At 44.5% G+C, this 22,322-nt stretch overlaps 1 protein-coding gene and 1 long non-coding RNA gene across 2 annotated transcripts; one reads left to right on the forward strand and one right to left on the reverse strand.

Moving 5' to 3' along the window:
• The first annotated feature begins 1,070 nt into the window (after positions 1 to 1,070).
• LOC129017479 (uncharacterized) lies at positions 1,071 to 16,601 on the forward strand. Its single transcript, XR_008495077.1, has 3 exons — positions 1,071 to 1,129; positions 12,251 to 12,467; positions 15,462 to 16,601. It is a non-coding gene; the product is annotated as an uncharacterized LOC129017479 (long non-coding RNA).
• IVL (involucrin) lies at positions 2,293 to 5,778 on the reverse strand. The gene is made up of 2 exons (XM_054458100.2): positions 5,731 to 5,778; positions 2,293 to 4,541 (listed from the first exon to the last, which is right to left on the reverse strand). Exon 2 carries the CDS (start codon positions 4,520 to 4,522, stop codon positions 2,615 to 2,617), a length of 1,908 nt encoding a protein of 635 aa, XP_054314075.1. The 5' UTR covers positions 4,523 to 4,541; positions 5,731 to 5,778; the 3' UTR covers positions 2,293 to 2,614.
• Positions 16,602 to 22,322: the final 5,721 nt, after the last annotated feature.

A 22,322-nucleotide genomic window follows, 5' to 3' on the forward strand; every position in this document is an offset into this window, starting at 1 on the left:
ACAATGGCCAAAGCTGTAGCAATTTGAACAAACAAATAAATAAAGTACTATTGGGTTGTAGCCCATAGTACAAAATAACTAGTCATGAGTCCATACTAATATAAATAAATAGGGTGGGGACAAATCTGTATTGAAAATTCCGAATAACTTATGAACTTAAGTAGATTCTCCATCCTCAGTGATGGAAACTTTACATTCCACTTTTTAATGGTGAGCTTTGCATAGTGACTCCTTTCCAGAGTACAGTATAGAAGGGGAAATTGGGGGAGGGTGAGGAGAATAACTTTACAGTGGAGAAACCTGACACACATTGTCTCAACTAAGTGATCAAGTTTAATAGCAACTGTGATGAGTCATGTCTGATATACGTATACTTTATATAATGTGGTAAGAATGAATGACATTTTACCTCTGTGGTCTTCCTCCTAAAAACCCATACCCCAGTCTAATCATGAGAAAAACATCAGACAAATATAATACAAATTGAGGGATATCCTACAAAATATCTGACCAGCACCTCTCACAACTGTCAAGATCATCAAAACAACAACAACAAAAATGTCTGAGGAACTGACTCTGTCAAGGGAGAAGCGTAAGGAGACAAATACATGCTGGATATGCTGGATGGGATGATATGCTGGATGGGATACTGAAACAGCAAAAAGAAATTAGGTGAAACTAAGGAAATCTGAATAAACCAGGAACTTCAGCCAATAACACCGTATTGAGCTGCTATAATTTGTAGCAAAAGTACACTACTCATATAAAATATTAATAATAGGGGAAACTGTGTGTGAAATATATGATAACTCTAGTATTTTCTTAACTTTTCTACAAATTTGATACTGTCCTAAAATGTCTATTTTTTAAAAATCAGCTAGAAAATGTGCACACACGCTGGGTGCTTCTGATTACTGTACCTTCTGTCCCCAGTCTCCCTGCCCAGAACTTGAGCCTGCCTTCTCATGGTCTGTCATGAGAACCACTGACGAGTGCTAACCTAAGGAGGGATGTGGTTAGATTAGAATTTTAAGTAGAACACCCTGTCCCCTGGGTGATGAGTGGATTGCAGGGTATGTGGAGATAGAGAGCAAGAGAGACCAGCTGGAAGGGTGTTGCAACACTTCAGGTGAGAAACGACTTCAGGCCGAGCTCAGAAGGTATTGGTGGAGATAGCAAGGACTTGATCCTTGATGGGGGTAGGGAAGAGGAGGAAGAATGAGGAATGATTGTGAATACACAGACGGCAATGGCGGTTTTCTTAACTCAACGAGCAAACACCTAAGGAGGAAACACAGTGAGTGTTGCTGGGGTTGGGTGGGGAGGAAGGAATGCTAAGTGCCATGATGTGCAGATCTATTAAACTTGAGTGTCTCTGGACACTTCAGTAGGGAAGTCCCTGATATATCCTTAAGTGCCTACAGTAAAATAGCTTGGAATAGCTTGAGACAGCCTGCCTAAAATGCTGTGGTTAAATAGTTAAAAGTGAGCAATTTGAAGAATTAAAAGCAGCACTTTTCCCAGGAAAGGAGAGCCCCAGGTCCTGATATGATTGATGGCAGTAAAGGCTATGGAAATGTCAGGGAGCCAGGTAGCAGGAGGGTGACACCTTCAGTGACTGGGTCTGTATTTCTCTAGCTTAGTCAGTAGTTTTGGCTTCCATGACTGCTGCTGGTCCAACCTTTACTTCCTTTAATAACGCTGTCACTTTCCCTCCGAGACAATCTGGAACACTTCCTCTCCCCACCTTGCCCAATTCTACGTCTACTGCTTTGCTAAAGTCTTCCTCAGCCAAGCATGCAGACCATAAGACTTTTGGAAATCATGAGATTTTCTAAGAGAGAAAACCCAAGCAGAAGAGCCTGGAAATGTTTCCAGGGAAGGGGCTAGAACCCAGATGGAGCCCCCCAGCTTTCCTAGCATCTTCCCAGTCCCCCTCCTAAGAGGAGCTGAGTCTGGAGCAGAAGTGTAGGGTGGGCTCTGCCAGGGGTTGGGTGTGGTATTGTGGTGGAAGGTAGTGTTGGACTGAGATGCAACCAGAACAACGTATCCCCTTTTCATGGTTGGCAAGTGTTGTTTTCAAGTATGTAAGTGAAGCTGATTTTTTTTGGGGGGGGGCTTTGTTTCTTTTTCAGGAACTGTTGGATCTATTGAGTGGTTTGGGGACCAAAATTTAAAAAGGGTCTGTCCTCCTTTCAGATTGGGCCATGGAAGTCTCTTGCAGCCATTGACCCATACACAGGTTTTTATGTGATGTGAGAGAAGAAAATGCTAAAGAGAATGTAGGATCCCAAGAATTCCAGGATTTATTATGTATCATTGTACACACTCACTGATTCAGCTTCAATACTGGGGAAGTAAGGATTCCTATAGTAACAATAGTCCCTCAAGTAGAGGCTCTGCTCACCTGAGGTTGGGATTGGGCTCATTGAGGGTGGCACTGGACAATAATTCCCTCTCTCCCCCACCCCCACCCCATTAAAGAGACATGTAGAGGGACAGAGTCAAGTTCACAGATGAGACGGGCCACCTAGGGGACCCGAAATAAGTGGAGCCAGTGGCTCTCTCTTCCCTTGTATGAGACAGTCTGAGGGCCTCTGGACACTGCGGGTGGTTATTTATGTTTGGGTGGCCACTGCACCTCCTGCTTCTGCTGCTGCTGCTCTACAGGAAGCAATACTTCTCCCTTTGTGGGCAGGGCTGGTTGAATGTCTTGGACCTGGCCTGGAGCTGGGGCAAACACAGGCTGCTCCAGCTGCCCCTTCTGCTGCTCTAGGTTCTTCAGCTGCCCCTCTTGCTGCTCCAGATGTTTTAGTTGTCCGTCCTTCTGCTCTGGGTGCTCTAGCTGCTTTTCCTGCTGCTCCAGGTGCTTTGGCTGTCCTACCTGCTGCTCTGGGAGCTCCAGCTGTGCCTCCTGCTTCTCCAGGTGCTTCAGCTGGCCCTCTTGCTGCTCTGGGAGCTCCAGCTGCTTCTCCTCCTGCTCCAGGTGCTTTGGCTGCCCCACCTGCTGCTCTGGGACCTCCAGCTGCCCCTGCTGCTGCTCCAGATACTTCAGCTGCCCCTCCTGCTCCTCTAGGTGCTTCAGCTGCCCCACCTGCTGCTCAAGGTGCTCCACCTGCCCCTCCTGCTGCTCCAGCTGCCCCTCCTGCTGCACCAGATGCTTCAGCTGCCCCTCCTCCTCCTCCAGGTTCTTTGGCTGCCCCTCCTGCTTCTCTAGCTGCTTCAGCTGCCACACCTGCTGCTCTGGGAGCCCCAGCTGCCCTTCCTGGTGCTCCAGGTGCTCCAGCTGCCCCTCCTGCTCCTCCAGGTGCTCCAGTTGCCCCTCCTGCTGCTCCAGGTGCTTCAGCTGCCCCACCTGCTGCTCTGGGAGCTCCAGCTGCTTCTCCTGCTGATCCAGGTGCTTCAGCTGCCCCTCCTGCTGCTCCAGATGCTTCAGCTGCCCCACCTGCTCCTCTGGGACCTCCAGCTGCCCCTTCTGGTGCTCCAGATGCTTCAGCTGCCCCTCCTGCTGCTCCAGATGCTTCAGCTGTCCCTCCTGCTGCTCTGGGAGCTCCAGCTGCCCCTCCTGCTGATCCAGGTGCTTCAGCTGCCCCTCCTGCTGTTCCAGGTACTTCAGCTGCCCCACCTGCTCCTCTGGGACCTCCAGCTGCCCCTCCTGGTGCTCCAGATGCTTCAGCTGCCCCTCCTGCTGCTCCAGGTGCTTCAGCTGTCCCTCCTGCTGCTCTGGGAGCTCCAGCTGCCCCTCCTGCTGATCCAGGTGCTTCAGCTGCCCCTCCTGCTGATCCAGGTGCTTCAGCTGCCCCTCCTGCTGATCCAGGTGCTTCAGCTGCCCCTCCTGCTGATCCAGGTGCTTCAGCTGCCCCTCCTGCTGTTCCAGGTACTTCAGCTGCCCCACCTGCTCCTCTGGGACCTCCAGCTGCCCCTCCTGCTGCTCCAGATGCTTCAGCTGCCCCTCCTGCTGCTCCAGATGCTTCAGCTGTCCCTCCTGCTGCTCTGGGAGCTCCAGCTGCCCCTCCTGCTGCTCTAGGTGCTTCAGGTGCTGCTCCTGCTGCTCTGGGAGCTCCAACAGTTGCTCTTTCTTCATTCCCAGTTGCTCATCTCTCTTGACTAGCTCTTGATCCAGTCGCTGGTCTAAGAGCTTCTTCTCTTCTTCCAGCTGTTCGTTTAGCTGCTGATCCCTTTGTGCTTTCTCCTGCTTAAGCTGCTGCTCTGGGTTTTCTGCTTTCTGATGTTCCTCATGCTGTTCCCAGTGCTGTTGCTGAAGCTCCTGCTCCTGTGGCTCCTGCTGCTGTTGCTCACATTCTTGCTCAGGCAGTCCCTTTACAGCAGTCATGTGCTTTTCCTCTTGCTTTGATGGGACCTCCACTGGGAGCTCGACAGGCACCTTCTGGCATGGGGGAGGCAGTGGAGTTGGCTGTTTCATTTGCTCCTGCTGGGTATTGACTGGAGGAGGAACAGTCTTGAGGAGCTCCTGACTGAGGGCAGGGGAGAGGGTCACTGGCAGCGTGTGTTGCTGGGACATCTTAGAAGCTGCTGTCAACCTGAAAGACAGAAGAGATCTGATGCACAGGCTGAAGGCAAAGGAAATAGATGTAACCTTGGAAATCTGCAGAAGTATCTGGTTTTTTAGCATCTCCTCTTCCCTTGGGCTGGGTACTCTCCCACCACCTCTGGACTATCATTTCCCAAAAGCAGCAGAGAGTGAAGGGTGGAAATGTGGAGGGGCAGAGAAAGGTCCTCCTAGGAGCCTCCTTGTTCCCAGGTGAGAGCCAACAAGGAGATCTATCTGCAGGGCTGTTCTGCAAGGGTGGGCCAGGTGCCAGCTCACTGTCTGCTCTTGTCTAGTCCTTGTGTCCACCCTCATTGCTTCACTGACCAAGGAGCAGAGATGCGTTCTGGGATTATGTCACAGTGAGGAGTAAGGCCTTAGGAAATGAAAGGTCTCTTGGAGAACACCAAGTCCTAGAAAACCAATAGGCTGTGCCAGAGAGGATCCAAGAGGTCATGGTGTGAGCTCCAGACTGGAGCTACAGGACATACTCTGGGCCTGCATCTCCCATTGGAATGTTGTGTGTTTCTGGGCAAGTCACTTAGTCTCCTGGGATTCGGTTTTCCCCTCTGTAAAGCCAGCAGGTTGGCCTATTCAACCCCAGGGCTGCTTTCTCTCCTGACCTTCTGAGGTTTAGCTGCAGTCCTTGTGTCTGGGGTGGGGCTGCGGGAGCTGGAAGGTTGCTGAGAGTTGGAGCTTGTTCTTCCAAGTCTTATACTTCTAAGTTGAGTTTTCCTGTCCTAGCTCTGCCTAGGTTTCTCCAAATAGAAAGGTTTCCCCATTCTGCCATCTCTCTGTGCAGCATAGCCAAAAGGTAGAAGCTCTTCCCTGAACCTCTCCCTCCATAAAAGAGGCAAAATGATGGTCTGTCAAAACCCAAGAGGTATAGGAAAGAAATTGACTGCTATTCCCCTCCTCCCTTCCATAATTCTCTCTCACACACAAATCCAAAAATATGGTCACAAGAAAAGATGGGACATAGGATGATTACTCTCTGTTCTGCACTTCTGTGCCAAGGCACTTTTCTCTCAGTACTCTGACCCGAGTCCCCCTAGAATGAAGGTCCAGCTTAATCCAGCCCCAGAGTAATGCCCACCCCCACCCAGTCTGCCCACCCCCACCATATCGTATGCTGTTGGAGGTCCCAGGTCCTAACCCTGGTTCTACCGTCCGACACTTACCAGACTCACGGTAAGGCTGAGGCAGAGGCTTTGATGGAGTGCTGAGCTGAGCAGGAATCACGGCACTCTTTATATCATTCCCCAGCCTGGCCTCCCTCCAGGTTGAAGGTGATGGACAGGTTTCACCACTCTAGTTGGTCAACTTCCTCTAGCCCCTTCCTGACTCACCACAGGCATCTTAAGCAGCAAACCCTTTAGAGCCCCATTTCCCAGGGACACACAGCTCCTGCCTGGCCAGAGGATTCTGGGAGCTCAACTATTCCTGTGATGCTTTTCTGACCTGGGCTCAGGGAGCTGAGTGAGGCATCCTACTGTTTTGTGACCTTAGTCAAACTTCTGCTCCGAATCTCAATTTTTCCACTTGCAAAATGAGTTTGTTCTCATTATTAGGCCGAAAGATTCACTTTCAAGGGCATGAAATGGAAAGTTATATGTCTTTCGGGGATGTCCAGGCTGTGTTATATGTTTGAAGATAGAGTCACTTCCCATGAAGGGGTGGTATTTCTGGGGTGTTCTCTTGGGCCACAAGCCCTTCCTCTCTCAGAATATATTTTTAACTCCATTCTATGTGGAAATAAACTCTGTCTTTGGTGGGGGGAGTCTGACTTTAGGCCAAGTAGAGTCAAGTAGAAGGCTTCTAGGAGTCGTCTGCTGCTGCCACTTGCTGCCCAGCCTCCATGCCCGAGGCTGCAGTTAGAGAAGTTCTCAGGAATGTCATGCTCATAAGAACTCCAAAGCGTGGCCCACTCTAGGCAAGGAGACGGGATTGAATATACACAATATAAAAATAAGTATTGCTTTTTATAATGACAAACCAAACTACTTTCTTAAGTACTTTTTTAAATGCATGAAGGTATAAAGATCAGAATCAAATCATCCATTTCCTGTTCTAAACCATACTCTAGAAATAGCTTAAGAAATCTTTCAGAGTGGGGATTTGAGCACGTCTCTCCCCAGTGCCAACAGTGTGCCAGCACACTTGAAATAACATTCAAATTCACTGACCTGGTTTAAAAGACCCTGGGTACCTGGCTTCTGCCTTCCTCTGGGGCCCCAATTCATGTCAGTCTCTCCCTGAGAGGTATATTCCTACCTCACTGAGGGCCTTCAGTTCCTGAGATGAGCCCAGAGCTCTCCACCTGGGGGCTTGGCACCTGCTCTCCTTCTGCCCACAGGCCCCTCCCCAGGTCTCTGGCTCTTTTATGCCTTTCAGCTTCAGTGTCAATGTTGGGGTCTGTCAGATATCCTTCTCTGTGTACCATATCTAAAGGATTGGTACTTCATTTCACTTATAACAATCTAGAGTAATTTATTTGCATTTGTTCACTTGCTTATTGTCTATCTCTCCCACTGGAAAATAAGCTAAGAGCAGGGTATACCTGGTATGTTTTCCACTATGCCCCTAGAACCTATCAAAACCATTGCATATAATATGTGCTCTACAAGTATTCATTGAAGATCAGTGAATTTTACCACCCGAAAATAATGACTATTAAACATTTTAGTGTTGATCAATGTTTATATGTGTGTGTCTGTATGTGTGAGTAAAAACAAAACTGATTTATTTCTTCTCTTTCTTTTTAATGGTTGGTTAATAACTTATTATATGGACATCATTCATTTACACTCTCTTTTTTACAATCTAATCCAAAAAGAAGGAATTATAAAGACAATACTCAGTGGGGCTAATTTTGAGAAGTGTCCTGATTCCCCATAGTTTTCCTGACAGGCACCTTTCTCTTAGCCCCAAGTAAATCTATTTAAAGCACTAATTTTGTCATGTTCCTGGATCATGCCTAAAAAGACAGATGGAGGACTCACAAGGGACCCTTGGTTTCTGCAGTGCTATCTCCTCCTCATGACCTCTCTGTTCCCTGAGCCTACCCAGGGACCTCACATTCTTTTTCCCATAGAACAGGGACTGTGCCATTTTCTGGGGCAGAGGAAGCACAACCCACTCTGCCTTGAAGAACCAATCAAGCATCCTTACTTTGGCCCTGATGCCCTTGTGCTCTGCTGCTGACCTCATCTGGGGGGAACCTGCCTCTTCCCAGCCCATGACAGTCAGTCTGGGGCAGCAGACTTGGATCAAGGAAGTCACACCGGTCTTATGGGTTAGCAGGGGCTCAGTATCTGCCAGATCTGCCTCCCGCCCTCTGACTCACGGCATAATAAGAGCCTTAAGGAGAAGATGGTATGTATGAGCCTTTGACCGCTGGGCAAAGCTAGGGTGTGGGAAAGAGGGCAGTGGATAAAGCTGAGGGAGTGTTTGTGTGTGTGTTTATGCAAGGGAGGGGTTGGGGAAACCTCAATATTCTAGGGCTGAGAAGTCCCTTATTCTGCCCACAGATTGCCCCATTTGGGAGAGAGGCATTCATGTATATGGGAGAGGTTCTTTCACTGCCTGTGTGAATGACCTCATAAGCTCCAGGTCCACATGACAAGTCTGGGTAACTGTCCAACCCCCACCCAACATAATAAGGATGAGCTCATATCCCATGACACATGGAGAAGCTTTGGCCCCAACTCTGTCCCAGCCCAAGGATGCACTGGCTATTTCAAATTTGGAGGCAGAAGCTGGCTGGTTTGTCTCCCTCCTGAGTGAGGGAACCTATTTGAACAGTTGCTTAGTGATAGGGGTCAGAAGAAATTGGTTATGGTGATTCAATGTCCTGTGGGGAGGGATGCTGAGGACAGCTCTTAGCAGATTGCCATAGGGGTCATGGCAGATGGTCCTGGAAGGTGACTTGGGCCAGAAAATCATGCATTCTCATCTTGGATAGTCATGCCTTGTCTGCTTCCTGGTATGGCACTGCCCCACGCTCTGAGGCTGCTAGCCTCCTCTCCCTCTCACAGGCCTCCTCCTCTCCCCAGGGCACTGTCTCCTACATCAGCGGCTCTCAGTCCTCAACCTGCCAACCTGCACTAGTTGCCTTCCCACACACTTCTTTTTTTTTTTTTTTTTTTTTTTTGAGACAAAGTCCGCTCTGTCTCTCAGGCTTGAGTGCAGTGGTGCAATCTTGGCTCACTGCAACCTCTGCCTCCCCAATTCAAGCGATTCTCCTGCCTCAGCCTCCTGAGTAGCTGGGACTACATGCCTGGCTAATTTTTGTATTTTTAGTAAAGATGGGGTTTCACTATGTTGGCCAGGCTGGTTTTGAAATCCTGACCTCATGGTCTGTCCGCCTCAGCCTCCCAAAGTGCTGAGATTACAGGCGTGAGCCACGGTGCCCGACCTTCTGCACAAACTTTGAATCCTCCTCGTCTTTCTCCATTGCTTCCTGGGCCTGACCTTGGCTCTTCTCTCACCTTTTGTGCCCGTCTGCTGTTCAAGGAAGGGAGATGAGACCAAGAAAGGGCCAAGAGGGCTGACTCATCCTTTTTGGGCTTCTGGGTGGATCTGTCTGTTCTGACCTGCTGTCCTCTCTTACATCTTCTTATAGCTTTCTCTCCTGGGCTTGTTGGATCACTGGATCTCAGTCATCAGTGCTGGCCTTTGTTCTTGGATCTGAGAGCTGTGGAAGGGCAGCCACAGCTCTGCTCTTGGTGGCAGCAAGAGGAGCAGAGGCATAAAGGCTGTCAGTAGTAGAGAAAAGAGACACTCAGTTCCCCCTTCTCCAACTAAAGGAAATTCCCTCCCCTTTGGGCTCATTGTTGAGGAAATCACATTTTGTACAGTTGATTCTCTGTCTAGCAGCAGAATGTCTGAGATGGAGGAGTCCTCAGAGAATGCATGAGAAATGCCTTACACTGTGCCTGGTGCACAGAAGCTTCTTTCTTTATCTATCTAATAATAACTAATAATAATAACTTAAATTCACAATACGTAAATTCATAGAAACAGAAAGCAAACTGATGGTTGCCAGGAAGTGAGAGAAGGAGAGAATGGGATGTAGCTGCTAATGGGGATGATAAAAATGTTATAGAACGACATAGGGTTGGTGGTTGCATAATATATGAATGTACTAAACACCACCGAACTGTCCACTTTAAAATGGTAACTTTATGTTATATGAATTGTACCTCAACAAAAAAAGAAGTAATGCCTTTGCCTAATACCAGGTCACAAGGTAAAGTTGTTAATATAATTGATGTATTCATTCAACCAACACTTACTGAGCCTCTGCTATGTGCAAGGCACTGGAGATAGGATTATGAATAGAAAACACACACAGTCCCTGCCTTCGAGTAGCTTAGAATGCAGGCATTCCTTAACACATAGGAGCTTCTTAACACACATATGCCTACTCCCCACCATTGGGGCTCATCTGTCTTCTGACAGGAATTGAAATCTGGAGAGAACATGAGTTGCCCAAGAGCCTACAGCGAGGCTGTGATAGAGCTGGGCTGGAACCCATGTGTCCTGACCTCTGGTCAGGGGCTCTCCTCCCCGTCAGGCTGCCTTGCTAGGTGCTCGAGCATCTGATGGCTATGACAGGTTCCACTAGGTGACTTCAAAGACACATTCTAGTTCTGTGAGTCAGTCACTTACCCCAACATGGCCAGTTCTGGGTTTTCTGGAGGGAGTGTCATTTTTCTCTGGCTCTCATTCAGCCAAAATGCCCTTGGGATGACCCTCTTTGGTCCTGGGAATAGGGAGCTCCCCGTCCTGGGTGGGACTGGTGTTTAAGTTTACTTCAGCCTAATCCAATCTGAAAGAATGTTACCGTTCAATGATGGGCACTGGCTTTGCTGTCAGACAGGCCTGGGTTTGAATTGCACCTGCACGTCTTTTTATCTGGACAAGACATTTCACCTCTATGAATTTCAGTTTCCTTGTCTGTAAAATGGGGATACTAACAACTCCTTAGAATTCTGTGAGAATTTGGTGAGGCAATATATGTGCTTAGCACATAGGTTGTACTCAGGAAGTTGGCTATTTTATTGTTGGGGGCCATTGCAAAGGTTTGCTGATGGATTACAGTGTGTTACCTACATAAAGATAGTTTTAAGGATGTAAGTTCTTTAAAGTTCATCAGCTTTAACTAACTCATTTTGCCCATGAAAAACATGAAGCCCCATAGTCACACAGTCTATGGGAGTAGTGTGGTGAGGGGAGCCAGGTCGCCTTCCCATTTGCTGCTCCTTCCAGTCTGCTGCTGCTGAGCCTCAGGTGATGATTCAGCCCAAGACGTGAGACTCTGTCTTGTGCTTTGATGACGGCCTGTTTGCACTGAGTGTGCTCCCCTGAGTGGGAATCATGGGAACATTAAGGTGGCTTTGCATTTCTAGAGCTTGATGGTACATGGAGGGGTCTGGGATCTGCATGAGCAGAGGACAGACAGTGGTTTGGAACAAAATTTTATCTGGAAAAAGGAATCTAGTAATAGAGTGAGGAGTGTACATACAGTCACAGCCCATCAAGTCAAAGGTAGAAGGTACGATTTCAGCCAAGTACATGGAATGGAGATGATAGGCAAAATACCATGTGGGGTAAGACTTCACAGGGCTGTGTGAAAAAGAAGGCAGGGCTGTGAGGAGCACAGCTTGGTTGAGGGCAGCCAGGAGTGGCAGGGCCCTTGGGTCCAGGGAATGGGGGAGGGACATTTCAGAGGGGAGAAAGAGACAGTCACAGAACAAAAGGGGAGCACAGGGACCAAGTCCAGCCATGAAGCCTCCCTCCGAAGTGTCCTCAATTGTCCGACAAGTAAATGTAAGGGATCAGGGATTTTCCAGGACTTTGCCCAGCTTCCTGATTTATCACTCCCCACTCCTTCTTTCTCCTCTGCTAATTAGAGACTGGTGGGGGACACCTGAGCCTGCATCAGCTGCCTCCTGAGAGGCATAATTGCTCTTACAATTACTCCTAAAAGCGGTTGCAGAGGCCATTCAGATGCATGTGTTTGCGCATGTGCATGTGTGTGTGTGTGTGTGTGTGTGTCTCACGACTTTATCAACACAAATGAGCTGCCCACATTTTCCTGCCTGGCATGGGCCCTTGTGAGCCCCCCATGAACTAGTCTGTATTTATGGACAGTTTGTGACAAAGCAGTCTGACTGCTCCAGGCTACTAGATGAGTTGATCTGGTCCAAAGTAGAAAATAGTGCCTATCCCTCCCTCCCTAAGACACATGCCCCCTGCTTACTGTCTCACATTAAACTAGGTCACAATGCTGAAAGTCAGGGCATGTGCAGGCCTCTGAGACCTCAGCTGAGCCAGTGTGCTGGGAAGGGCCCTGGCCTATCATCCCTGTCTGACAGAGAGATACAACCCCTGATCTCAGGATGCTCTAGATGTAGTAAAGGATCCTGATTCTGCTCTCAGGGAACTCCTAGCCTGATAGACAGACAGGTGCAGAAACTGAGAGGTGGGTGCAATTCAGTGCCATGCCAAGTGAGCACTCAACTAACTGGACCCTGCATGGATGCAGGTATAAACAGAAACAGGGCTTGGAAAGTCTCCCTGGAAAGAATGCAGAGGAAAGTGCAAAGGGAACAGGCCTTCCAAACCTGCTGTTTGGTAGACACTGTGCATCAACCCCTCATTCACTCTCATGTAATAATCCTTTATGCTTTACAGGGGAGGAGCTGAAGCTCACAGTAGTGTAGCAGCTGGCCAGTGCTCTCAAAGTCAGCAGGTTGATCAAGCTCAAGTCCCTGTGCTCCGAAGCCACTCTCTCCACTGGGGGCAGAGATGTCCACCGTGTGCAATAGACACTGAATCCTGGTATGCCCCAGTAAGAGAGAGCCCAGGGCTTCCATAGGGGATGACAGGGGAGCTGCAAGTCTGAAGACAGGTATGCTGGAAATTGCTGGAGTAGCTGCAAAGTTATTTTCTTGCCACTCAGGTTTTACTAGAAAGCCTGCTTGGGGTGGAGTGGGCAGGAAGGGGAGAGAGCAGTCAGAGTGCTATGGGAAAGAAGGGTGAGCCCATTTCCTCTCATAGGCTAGTACTTGCATGCTCAGCTCCAGCTACCTTTCCTTCTCCCCATACCTCCCCTACCTCTGCCAGGAGCCCTAGGTCCAGTAACCCCAGGGCCACCTCTCTACCCCGCTTAGGGTCCAAGTCTGGGGATTCTAATGCTGGAGGGGCCTTCAGGGCACGGAGTTCAACCTTCGCTTTACAGAGGATGACGTAATCTCAAGAGGAGAACACAGGAAGGCAACGCAGATCTCCAGGTCCCAGTCTGTGGACCTGGTGCTTTCCATCCTTCCTGTCTGCTAGAAATGCCTTTCCTACCTTCTTTCCTATTGGCTGATTTTTTATTCAACTGCTGTTTCTGGAGAGTTTCTTTGTATGCCCGTGTTCTAGGACCTAGGGTATAGCATCGACCAAAACGGGCAAAAATCTCTGCCCTGCTAGAGCTTTCATTCCAGTGGGGGGTGGAGGAGTTATGCAAAATAAACACACACCTGAAATATAAATCAAGGTATGCAAAATAAACACATATCTGAAATTTAAATCAAGTTAAATGTTCAGAAATTCTGTGTAGAAAAATGTGGCAAGGAAGAGGTTTATGGAGTGCTGGAGGAGGGCATTGTCATTTATTTTAAATGGGGTAGCCAGGGAAGGCCTCACACAGCAACCTGGAGAAAACCAGGAGGTCAGCATGAGGATGAGTGCAGGCACAGGGCCCAACAGGGGCAGCATCTCGGAGGCAGGAGTGCTCTGGAGCCAATAAGGAGGCTGGTGTGAATGAGGGAAAGATTTTTGAGAGACAAGGTTGGAGGTCTCGGTAGAGGTGGGCGGTGGGGAGAAATCATGTAGCAACTTTAGCTTTATAGTCAATGAGATGAGAAACCGCAGATCCGTGACATTATCTGACTTAGTTTTTAAAGGCTCTCTCTGGCAAGGGTGGAAGCAAGTTGAACTGCTAGAGGAACTGTAGGAATTTAGCGATGGCTTGGAAGTAGGGTAGTAGAAGTAGAGGCAGAGAGAAGTGAGCAGAATATAGATATGTTTGGATCCTAGAACCAATAAGACTTACATCTTACAAATAAAATAAGATATAGAGTATCGGTGGGGAACAACCTGAATGACCATAAAGACTCATTAACAGAGATGGGGAAGACCACAGGTGGGGCCTTTTTTTTTTTTTTTTTTTTTTGAGATGGAGTTTCACTCTTGTTGCCCAGGCTGGGGTGTAATGGCGTGATCTCGGCTCACTGCAACCTCTGCCCCCTGGGTTCAAGCGATTCTCCTGCCTCAGTCTCCTGAGTAGCTGAGATTACAGGCACACACCACCATGCCTGGCTAATTTTTGTATTTTTAGTAGAGACAGGGTTTCACCATGTTGGCCAGGCTGGTCTCAAACTCCTGACCTCAGGTGATCCACCCGCCTTGGCCTCCCAAAGTGCTGGGATTACAGGCGTGAGCCACTGTGTCCGGCCGAGGGGCTGGTTTTATGGAAAATGTCAGCAGTGAACGTTGCCACATGTTAAGCTTGAGCCATCCAAGCAGAGTTGCCAAGTAGGCAGTTAGAGATACTAGTTCTGAATTCAGAAAGAGGTTTATGCTGTGGAAATACATTTGGAAATCATCAGCATATAAATGGCATTTGAAGACATGAGCCAGGATGAAATCACCAAGGGAATGAATATGGAGAGGAAAGAGAAGAGGCTCAAGCATGATCCCCTGAATCACTCCAGTGTTGAATGATCAGGGAGATATGAAGAAAAAGTTCAGGAAAATTGAGAAGGGAAAGAGCAGACAGAGTTAAGAAACATGGTAGGATAATGTGGTGTTCTAGAATACAAGTGGACACATTGCCAAGGAGGAGGGATAAACAGTGAGACAAATGCTGTACAAATATGTGGAATCTAATAAAGTCAAACTTACAGAAGCAGAGAGTAGAGCAGGGGTTTTCAGGAACTGGTTGGGGGAGCTGGGGAAATGGGGAGATGTTGGTCAAAGGGTACAAACTTTCAGTTATAACATGAACTTAGTTCTGGGGATCTAAGGTACAGCCTGGGTCCTGATGGATGTGTTAATTCATTTGATTGTGGCAATTATTTCACAACGTGAACATATGGCAAAGCATCACATTGTACACCTTGAGTATATACAATCTTTGTCAATTAAATATGTTTTAAAAGATAAGGACTAAGAACGCCCATTGGATCGGGCAATACAGAGGCCATTATTGACCTTGACACTGGCAGTCTAAGGCAGTGGTAAGGATGAAAGCTAGATTGGGGTGGATTCAAGAAAGAATGAGAAGAGAGGGCTTGGGAACAGCGAGGATAGAGAGCATTTTTAAAAAATATTGTTAAGAGAAGCAGATAAATGGGGCAATAGCCAATGCTGACTCCCTTTCTCTGGCTCCTTGTAAACTCTGCTCATTACCCCACCCTTCCTCCCCAATAAAGCTGTTACTGACACACCAAAGCCCATGACGCCCTGACTGTTCCACAGCCCCTGTTCATTTCCACCTCACCTCCCCACTCCTCAGCTCCTACTTGCGGAGGGTTTGGATCCAGCCTTGCAGGTTTTCGACTTGTTCTCTGTTTCTGGAGAGCTCTGCTGCAAATATGCCAGTGAATTACTTCTTCATGTCATTCAGATCTCTACCCCAATGTCACTTTTCTGAGATGGCTCCTTTAGCCTCTCTAAAATATTAGGTTGATGTGAAAGTAAGTGAGGCTTTTGCGTTGTTGAAATTTGCCATTTGATATCGGAATACATTCTTAAGTAAATGTGGTTATGCTATACATCATTTTAATGCACACTTCTCACTTGATGTTTTTCGCTAATGACTTATTACTTGCTGTTTATTTTATATTTATTTTAGACCATGGAAGTGATGTTAGACAAGGGCAAATTCAAGCGATTTTCTTATTCAAGTTCAAAATGGGTCATAAAGCAGTGCAGACAACTTGCAACATCAATAGCACGTTTGGCCCAGAAACTGCTAACGGACATACAGTACAGTAGTGGTTCAAGAAGTTTTGCGAAGGAGACAAGAGCCTTGAAGATGAGGAGTGTAGTGGCTGGCCGTCAGAAGTTGACAATGACCAATTGAGAGGAATCATCCAAGCTGATTATTTTTCAACTACACAAGAAGTTGCTGAAGAACTCAACGTTGACCATTCTATGTTGTTCAGCATTTGAAGCAAATTAGAATGGTGAAAAAGCTCGATAAGTGCATCCCTCATGAGCTGAGCATAAAAAAGAATAGTTGTTTTCGAAGCGTTGTCTTCTCTTATTCTACGCAACAACAACAAACCATTTCTTGATCGGATTGAGGCGTGCGAAGAAAAGTGGATTTTATATGACAACTGGTGACAATCAGCTCAGTGGTTGGACCTAGAAGAAGCTCCAAAGCACTTCCCAAAGCCAAACTTGCACCAAAATAATGTCATGGTCACTGTTTGGTGGTCTGCTGCCAGTCTGATACACTACAGCTTTCTGAATCTCAGCGAAACCATTACATCTGAGAAGTATGCTCAGCAAATTCATGAGATGCACCAAAAACTGCAATGCCTGAAGCCAGCATTCATCAACAAAAAGGACCCAATTCTTCTCCATGACAATGCCCAGCTGCTTGTCACACAACCAACACTTCAAAAGTTGAATGAATTGGGCTACAGAGTTTTGCCTCATCTGCCATATTCACCTGACCTCTTGGCAACCGACTACCACTTCTTCAAGCATCTTGACAACATTTTGCAGGGAAAATGCTTCCACAACCAGCAGGATGAAGAAAATGCTTTCCAAGAGTTTGTTGAACCCTGAATCATGGATTTTAATGTTATAGGAAAAAGTAAACTTATTTCTCATTAGCAAAAATGTGTTGATTGTCAATGGTTCCTATTTTGATTAATAAAGATGTGTTTGAGCCTAGTTATAATAACTTGAAATTCACAATCCAAAACCGCAATTACATTTGATTCTCTACCCCATGCCCTTCTTCATCTTATTATAGTGCTCACCGCTATTGGAGCTTGTGTTATTTGTTGTGTTCTTGCCTCCCTAGAATGTTAAGTTCATGAGAGCGGGGCCCTTGACTGTATTTGGCTTCTTGACTTCCCCAACACCTAGAACTGTGCTTGATGCATAGTCTCTCCAATACGTCCATTATGACACCTTTCTAAATGTTTGTTGAAGAAATGAGTACTCCTGTCAAAAAGATGTAAATGCATTTTCCTATAAATAAACTTAACTTCTAATATCCAGTCACTATCCCTGATTGCAGAAAACAATAGACTCAACTCCTAGTAAACTCAGTCAACTCTGGCTTTACCTCATACAATGTAGAATCTCCTCTCCCACTCCTTCTCCCCTTACCGGAGATTTATTTAAGACTGCTTTATGGAGAGCATACACTTTTAGATCTCTGCAATAAATCCCCAAAGCCTACTTAGAAACTTAAGAGTCTTTGTCCAGAGGATCCAGCTCTAGACCCTCCCCTAAGTAGTATGTGCTGCTGACTAGATGAGATGGCCTCTGAGGAAGCTTCGTGTGAGAGAAAAGATGGGCTTGTGGTATTCCAGAATTTCATCCCCATAAGTACTTTCTCCATTTTTTGGCAATGGTGATCATATGATTTTGTAAACATCCCTTTCTCCTCACTAATAGCCCCAAGCTCCCAAGAACAAAGACAAGACCCAATTTTTTCCTCCTTCATCTGCCCTGGCACTTGGTTGGTGGGTTTCCTGTGCTTAGAGTTTCACCCCTTTATTCCTTTCCTCCGGTTCCATGACATAAGAAATTACAACAGTTTCTTACTCCTGTTTCTAAGCAGCTCCAAGCAACTGGCTAACTGGCCATGAGGCCAAACAGAATGGGAAGTCTGCATGTAGGGATAAGGCAAGGAAAGGCAGACCTGGCATTTCCACAGGCCCTGGATGGCTGATACAGCTAAGACAGACCAGCTCTCCTGAGGAGTCTGCCCACCTCCAGGAGGTAGACAAAGGTTGAGGGGGAGGGGACCTGCACCCAGGGGGTTTGCAATGTGATTTTACATGAGGAAGGAGGAACATTTTGTCAGGCCAAGGCTCAAGGACCCAATCTTCTGTGTTTGACCTGGTATTGCAGCCCTCTCGGCCTTGCACAACACAAACATCTGTGCTCTGCGAATCATTATACCGGTATTTTAAAACAGAATTTATATTTTTTGTTCTAAATGAAACACAACCACTTCATCCAGTGCTTAACCAAGCAAAGATCAATTGATCCAGTGTTGAGTGCAGGAGGAACTAGTTGTACTGGACTTCCAGAGACATCTTTGTAACTTGAGTTTTCTGTCATTGAAATTATTCCCCTTTATACAAAGTGCTTCTTTGGCTTTCCTTCCCTCACTGCCCGCTGCATACAGCCTCTTAGAGTAGAGTGCATCACTGTCTTAATATCAGAGCTGCTGTCTTCTGTTTCAGAAGCAGTTTGGCAGCTTTGAAGCTCTGTATCTCAGAGATCATCCATCCCAAATTTCAATATTTATTTCCACCACACCGTGGTTTCTCACTAGTATTTAGTGAAGGGCCAAAGAGCTTTCTTACCATGTATTTTAAAACTTCCAGACCTATTCATAGCCTCCTGAGCCATTTCAGTCTTTGCACCCAACCCACAACCAGATTCATATCCACTGGAGCCTCAACAAAGTGTACCTGTCTTTGGTTTTCACTCCGTGAGGATGCAGTCAGGGAGGAGTCCAAGGAGACTCCTGGAGAAAGGATATATGGGCAGGAAAGATTAGGTTGTTGGAGTTAGAAAAAACACGCTTCCTAACATCACAATACTTACACCTTTGTATCTGCTTTCCTGTCTTGCTGTCTGTGCTGTAAGCATCACAAAACAGACTTGATTTATTTATTTCCATGTCTGAAGTGTATCACATAGAACCTTGCAGTTATTTGATGCTCAAACAAATAATTGGTAAAACAAAGTGAACTACCACTCTTGGTAAAGATAAAGTAAAAGGGGCCAGATTTACCCTTTCACCAAAAAAGAAAAAAGTACCTGAGACAGTGGTTTTCAAGATACTAGACACACCAGGCAATGAAGGACAGTGAACCTTGACAGACAGATGAGGTGAGCCCTGATTGCTCCAGCTTACTCTCAGAGAGTTTGCAGGCTGCTGTGCAGAAGGGGAATCCAGACAGGGCCTGGCTATCTCCCTGAGTGAAGATAGAACTGGGAGGCGGGCATGCCAAGGCAGCTAGAGTTTGCAGAACACCAGAGAGAAGAGAACTGTGCACAGAGAGAACTCTGTAGATCTGCAGAAGATTCTTCTTGAGTCTTCAGCTGAGTACTAATAGGCACATTCATGTGAAGAAATCATATGAGACAGGAGAAAGAATTACTTCGAAGAATTAAGAAGGAAAATCCCTGGAGCCCACAGGACCAGAAATACTTTCTGTTTCTACTAGCCAGACTGGAAAAATGTGTAATTCACATGGTTTCAGATAGGATACTCAGAAGGGTTATGCTTCAGTAGTGGGTACAATTTAGTTTTAGATTAAATGTTTTTCTGGTCTTAAAAAAGATCTGAAGGGATCAAACTGCTTCCAAGTAACTTAACTGTATCTCAATACAGAGCTTAAGTATATTTATAGGGACATAAAGATATTTAGCACCCAGAAAGACAAAATTCACAATGTCTGACTTCCAATTAAAAATTGCCAGGCATGCAAAGAAATAGTAAAATGTCATCAATAATGATAGAAAAATAAAAGTAACGCAGAAAAGACACAGGATTTGTAGACAAGAGCATTGAAACAATGATTATAAATTCATTCTATATGTTTAATAAGCTAGATAAAATATTGTGCACATTCAGTAAATATATGAAATATATATATTTTAAAATTAAATTTGTGGAGATGAAAACTACCATGTCTGAAATAAAAAATACCTTGGATGAGATTAATAGTATATTAGGTAGTACAGAAGAAAATATATGAACTTGAAGATGTCGCAATAGAAATTACCTAACACAAAACACAGAGAGGAGGAAAAAAGACAAAAACCAACCAAACAAAACAACTCAAATAGAAAACATCAGTGAGGTGTGGGAAAATTTTGAGCAGCCTAATATAAGAACAGGTGAAATCCTTGAATAATAGGGTAGATGGGGAATTACCAAAATTTTTCAAAATTGGCAGGGTGCTGTAAATCCACCAAGAAACATGAAGAAAATTATACCAAGTCACGAGGACAATACAATTGCTTCGAACATATGATAAAATAGTCATAAAAATAGCCAGAGATAAATAGACATTCACATGAGGAAAGTCACATGATGACAGGAAAAAGAAAGAAATGAGAGCAAGTTTCTTACTAGAAACAATGCAAGCCAGAAAACAGCAAAGCGACATCCTTAATATAATGAAAGAAAAAATACAAACGGAAAAAACAACAACAAAAGACTGGAAAACTAGATTTCTATATCGAGCAAAATACATTTTTAAAACGAGATAAAGATTTTTTCAGACATTTAAAAGCTGAAATAATTTCACACCAGCAGACTATGAATTATACAAAATTTTAAAGGAAGTCCTCAGGATGAAGAAAAATAATATCAAATGGGACTATGGATCTACACAACAGAAGAGCACCATAAATGGTAAATACCTGGATAAAACAAAACCTTTTTTTCTTACAATTCAAACCTACTGGAAGAATAAATAACTATTTAAAGCAAAATTGAGAGCAATGTATTATGAATATTTTTAAGATATGTAAAATAAAAATGTATTATCATAATAGGACAAAGATCAGAAGGAGAAAAATGGAAGTATATAGTTTACAGGTTCTGATACCATAAGCAAAGTAATATAACATAAAGGTGGACTATACAAAGTTAAAAATCTAAACAATAGAATCCTAATGTAACTACCTAAATAACACAAAAAAGTTACAGAGATTAAGTCAATGAAGGAGATGAGATGGGGTTGTATAAAAGGCTCAATTCAAAAAAAGGAATAAGACAAAAGAAAACAAAAAATAGGTGAGACAGAGAAAACAAACAGCAAGATGGCAGATTTAAACACGACCATATTTACTAATCACATTAACACTATTGATCTTAATACTCCAATTAAAAGGCATAAATTATCAGATCAAATAAAAAAGACCCATCTATATATTGCTTGGAAGGAACCTGCTTTAAACATAAAGACATAAATAGGTTAAAAGCAAAATAATGGGAAAATGTCTTGTTAATACTAATCAAAAGAAAGCAAATGTGGGTATATTGACTTCAAAGTAGATTTCAAAGCTAAGATATTACCAGGGATAAAGAAGGTAATTTTGTAATAATAAAGAGGCAATTCACAAAAAGGATACAATAAATCTTAAATCTTTATGCTTCTAATAAGAGAGCTTCAAAACACACAAAGCAAAAACTGCTAAAATTGAAAGAAACTGTGGAAGAATTCACAATTATGGTCAGACCTTTCAATGCTACACATTTAATACTTGATAAACAAGTAACCAGAAAATAAGTAAAGATGTAGAAGACTCAAATCACATGGTCAAACAAATTAGTCTAATTGACATTTACAGAACACTCCATCTTACAACAGTAGGATACACTTTCTTTTCAAGGGCACATGAAGCATTTACTAAGATAGAGCATATTCTGAGTCATAAAGAAATCTCAGTGAATTTTAAAAAATTCAAGTCATGTAAAGTATGTTATTTGACTGCAGAGGAATAAAATTAGAAATCAAAAACAGAAATATCTCTAGGAAAATCTCACAGCATTTTGAAAATAAATAAAAACACTTCTAATTAACCCACAGATCAAAGTAAATCAAAAGGGAAAATAAGAACTCCTTTGAACTAGAAACAGAAACACAACATTCCAAAATTTTTTTGGTTGTAGGTAAAACAATGCCTAAAGAAAAATTTCTGACATTAAATACCTATATTAAATAGAAAATATTTCAAAATAATAACCTCGAGTTCCACCTTAAGAAATTAGAAAAAAGAACAAACTACACCCCAAATAAGCAGAAGAATGGAAATGATAAAGATCAGAGTAAAAATAAATGAAATAGAGAACCAAAAACAACATAAAAAACCAACGAAACAAAAAGCCAGGGCTTTGAGAAGATTGATTAAATTGGTGAAAATACTCTCTAAACTAAGTAGGAAATACAGAGAGGAGATGTAAATTACCAATACAGGAATGAAAGAGGTAAGCTTACTACAAATTCCACATATGTTAAAAATAATAAGGGCATCTTATGAATAAATTTGTACCAATAAATTTTAAAACCTAGATGAAACAGATGATTTTCTTGAAAGACAAAAAGTGGTAAAATTCATTCAAAAGTAAACAGATAATTTGAAAAACTAAAATCAGTTAAAGAAATTGTATCTTCAGTAAAAAATCTTCCCACAAAGAAACCTCCGGGAACAGATAACTACACCTGGGTTCCATCAAATGTCTAAGGAAGAAATCACACCAATTCTCCACAAACTGCTCCAGAAAATTGAAGAGAACACCTCTTATTTCATAAGGACAGCATTACTTTGATACCAATATCAGAGAAAGATATTACAAAAAAGAAAACCACCAACAAGTGCAATATCCCTTATTAACATAAAGCCAAAGCTTCTTAGCAAAATTTTAGCAAATCAAATCCAAGAATATAAAAAAGATAATACAACTTGATCAAAGAGGGCTTATCTCCAGTATGCAAGG

The sequence above is a fragment of the Pongo pygmaeus genome, chromosome 1 (genome assembly GCF_028885625.2).
Source record: "Pongo pygmaeus isolate AG05252 chromosome 1, NHGRI_mPonPyg2-v2.0_pri, whole genome shotgun sequence".
Taxonomy (NCBI): domain Eukaryota; kingdom Metazoa; phylum Chordata; class Mammalia; order Primates; family Hominidae; genus Pongo; species Pongo pygmaeus.